The sequence below is a fragment of the Myotis brandtii genome, unplaced genomic scaffold, assembly GCF_000412655.1.
Source record: "Myotis brandtii unplaced genomic scaffold, ASM41265v1 scaffold888, whole genome shotgun sequence".
Classification (NCBI taxonomy): domain Eukaryota; kingdom Metazoa; phylum Chordata; class Mammalia; order Chiroptera; family Vespertilionidae; genus Myotis; species Myotis brandtii.
The window spans coordinates 172235-176466 of NW_005371636.1; the positions used below are offsets into that span (position 1 = coordinate 172235).

Genomic DNA, 4232 nt, shown 5'->3' on the forward strand with positions numbered 1-4232 from the left:
GAGAGATAGAAATATCCATGAGAGAGAATCATGGATCAGCTGCCTCCTGCACGCCCCACACTGGGGATCGAGCCCACAACCCCGGCATGTGCCCTGACCGGGAATTGAACGGTGACCTCCTGGGTCATAGGCCGACTCTGAGCCACTGAGCCACGCCAGTTGGGCCTGATACACTTAGTAACACTCTGTGTGCCTGTCCCACGATCGTAGACCCTAACAAAGTGAGGGGACCACACCCATCAAGATGATGTAGCCTGGAGTCTGCAATGAGGTAAAGCTGAGGCAGGGATGGTAGGGTCCCCCCCCATCGGTCACCTAGAGAAACGAAGGGGTTACCTGCCCGGTTATAAGAGAAGAGCCACACCGCCATGCGAAGTTTGGGTTACAATCGATTTTATTTCATAACTGCATTGTTGGGCACTTTATGGTAATGCGTAGTTCATCCAATATTCATATTTGCATATTTTTTTTAAAAAAATTCCCCCAACAATCCTTTTCTACACAATGTTCTCTCAGTAGTAGTCAGCCTTTGAGATGATTCCTACTGCAGCCTCCAGGACGCAAGCACAGTGGAGCCCGTCTCCATGCCCCGTGTCTCGCAGAGGGCTCAGGCCTTCTAAACAGCTACTGCGTTAAAGCGAAAGAAACACGCGAGGGGCAAGTTCAACTCGGAACCCCTCGCGAACCCCGTCTGCAGGAAAGCTGGGTGCACGGGAAGCCGGGGGTCTCGCCCACGTCTTGCCTGCCTGCGGTGTCAGCACCGAAACCACAGCAGAGGCAAGAAAGCTCGTGTTTGGCGTCCGATGGTGAAATGGGTCGCAAGTCAAGCGTGTAGAGGGGGAGGGGTGTTCCCTGAAGGAGGCCGACGGAGGGGTGTGGTACCTGGAGGACGCACCCAGCCTCTTCTGTCCCATCCTCGACGTCACGGGACCAACCAGAGGCCGATTTGTTCGTGTCCCTCCTTGCGGGACATGAACAGGCGACCCCACGGAGAACGGGAGTTCCACGGACCGAGAGACTGAGGGGTGTCTCACATCTACGAGGTAACCTTTTGTGGTTCTGCAACCTTTGAAGACAAACGATTGTGCGGCTCACGATTCCTTCACTCCACACACGGAGCGAACACAGCATCCGGCGGACGCCACTGCTCAGTACCTTCGAGTTTGTACCTTCACTTTGTTTTGTTTGCTTTTTGGTAGATTTGCATATTGTATCCCGGGCTACAGAACTCCCACAGTGCTTTTCTGCTGGGTTCAAGTATTTCAAAGGTAGAAACCTCGAGAAGCTGGGAGGCGCAACAGACTGTACATCACACACAAAGAAATGAACTTCATTCACCGGCGGTGCCAAGCTGTGGGCAATGCCCCGAAGGATGTTACGCTGCCCAGCTGTGGGCGTCGCCGGACAAATGCCCCTTCGACTGGCGTGGCGCGGGCTGGCTGTTTGTTCAATGGACACGTAGAATCCACACGCTGCCCTGTACCCGTGTCCTTTAAAAACACAACGTGGCCAACACTCCCCTAAGGCTGAGGATTCTTCTTGCATATTTATTGTTGCTGAGGCAGTTCGTGAAGATGCACAGTCCACAATTATTTTAAATAAACAGACACATTTCTCCTGCCAACCACAGAAACACTATACATTTTTTCCCCCCTAAAAAAATCACCGGGGGCATTACTACATACAGTTTTACACAAATACCGAACAACAACACCTTAAGGCGTCTGCTACCAAAGCAGATTTGCATATGTATCTGAACGAAATGATGCAAGAAATTATATTGCACAAAATCCTATCATTTTCAAAATGAAATATCCTTCTTTCTAAACACACAGAATTCTCTAGAACAAATCAAGATGCTGACTGGTTTGATCAAAACCATCCTCTCTCTCAAACAGGCTTGAAGACACAGACACTGACCAAAGGCGGGCTCCGCATAAGACAGACTCCTGTACTGACCCCATTTGAAAGAACCCCTTGCTATGTCATGAGGCGCTTTGGACAAATTAGATTTGGGGACTCATCTGACATTCTTTTTTCTTCTTCATGTGACATTCTTAAACTTGTGTTCCCATGGACAAATCTCGGCCCAGAATCAAGGTGTCTTATGCTAAACAAAATGGCATTCGCATCCAAAAATGTATTCATGAGAGTAATTTTTTTTCCTCCCCGGAAATCCAGATTTTTCTAGAAGAGAAGGAAGAGCTACTGATGTTGAGAATATTCACAGTTTTCTCCTCTGGCACAGGAGCCGAACTTCCTCACCCTGTTTAAGACACAACTGACTCATTCAAACCCTGGGTCCTATTAGGGAGTTAGCGACAGAACTGTCACCTACAGTCTTCATTCAAAAGGGAGGGGATTAGAGCTGGGCCGGCGTGGCTCAGGGGTTGAGTGTCGACCTAGGAACCAGGTCACGGTTCGATTCCCGGTCAGGGCACATGTCCGGGTTGCGGGCTCGATCCCCAGTGTGGGGCGTGCAGGAGGCAGCCGATCCATGATTCTCTCTCATCATTGATGTTTCTCTCTCTTTCTCTCTCCATCCCCCTTCTTCTCTAAAATCAATAAAAATATATTTAAAAAAATAAAAATAAAAGTCGGTACCTCAGGTAGCAGCATTATTCTAGATTCTTCATATAATTACAGAGAAAGGTCATGAGCTTAGACATGGCACTGTGGTTCTGACTTAGAGCAAGTATCAGATGAAGCAGCTTTTAAGAGGCTTTTTTGGTATTAGAATCTTGGGTTAATGACATCTAAGCAGAATTTATTATTATTATTATTATTATTATCATCATCACTATTATTGATATTTGCAATCCCTTTTAACGGGTCCCTTCGCAGCAGGGACAATGTCCACCATTTTCTTTCCCTCCGTCCTCATGTGTCCAGGACGAAGAGTCGTGATTAGTTCCTAAATGAGAGGGCTGTTCATTTTTAATAGAACGACGATCATGCTATAATCGGGTGCTTTTCTAAAACATGCGAAAGGAGGTCACCATCCTGCTACCAACACCCCTAATGCTACTTCCTAACACTCTCCCTTAACAAAGAGCTCCGGAGTTCACACGTTGCTCTTCCATCCCCTGCAATGCCACGGGTACCCCGCTAAGGGCGAAGGATGCAGGCTGGGGGGTGGGGGGGGATTCCGGGGAGAACCCGGGCTCTGTGGAGACCCCGCCTCCCTCAACTACACAAGTCTCGTCTGACAAACAGGTGTTAGGTCTTCAAACACGTAAAATCCCAGCAGCAGGGGGATCCGCAAATAGCTGGCTTCATTGGAACAGATGAGAGGAGCCGAGTAGAAAAGAACACTTCTGTGCAGGGAAGACCTCACGTGAATTTCACTTCATTCCCCCCCACGTCCACCGGGGCACTGGGGAGTCCAGCCGAAGAGCAGACGTTGAACACCCAACGTTTCCATGGGCTGACACAGGACTCCTCGCTGCTAGTCTTTCGGATGGTTTCCCGGCAGAGCAGGGCGAGTGTTTGGTTTGGCTTTTGTTCCTAACGTGGACGCGAACGCTGACTCCGCGTGGTAAGGCACGGATCCAGCTGAAAAGACCTTGAGGGAAACGGTACCCGTGAGGGGGTGAGCAGCTCTCCCAGCTAAGGGGGGATCTAAGGAGACATGACAGCCACATGGGCCTAGGACCGAGAAAGGACAGCAGGGAAGACTCAGGACATCTGAAAGGGGCGTGGACCATGAATACTGACTCACGAAGCCCGGCCGGCGTGGCTCAGTGGTTGACCATCCATCTAGGAACCAGAAGGTCACAGTTCAATTCCCGGTCAGGGCACATGCCCGGGTTGCGGGCTCGATCCCCGGTAGGGGGCGTGCAGGAGGCAGCCGATCCATGATTCTCTCTCCTCACCGATGTTTCTCTCTCTCTCTCCCTCTCCTTTCCTCTCTGTGAAATCAATAAAAAATATATTTAAAAATAAATACTGATTCGTTGATTGTGATTAACGGACCATCCATACTGACCTGGGCTATGAGGACAGGGGAACTGTGGGTAGGGATGGGCGGGAGCTCAGGACCTCCTTGACAATTTTCCTGGAAGTCTAAAACGTCTAACATGGAAAGTCGATTGCTTTAAAACCCAACTTGAAGGTATAAGCAATTTAGAGAAGTATTAGTTAAGGAAAGAAAAAGATCAAAACTTAAAAAGTCAGGACAGTGTGGGTGGCCTTTGGCTCTCTGAGGGGAGGGAGGAGGAGTAGGGGGAGGG

At 49.5% G+C, this 4232-nt stretch overlaps 1 protein-coding gene across 1 annotated transcript in view; it reads right to left on the minus strand.

The window, feature by feature from the left end:
- Positions 1-4232, minus strand: part of ZBTB41 (zinc finger and BTB domain containing 41) — a 65583-nt gene that overhangs the window by 60519 nt on the left and 832 nt on the right. Inside the window, exon 2 of the mRNA XM_005884990.2 lies at positions 3513-3565. Within this exon, the coding sequence (XP_005885052.2) occupies positions 3513-3565 (53 nt within the window). The remainder of the gene's footprint in view (positions 1-3512; positions 3566-4232) is intronic.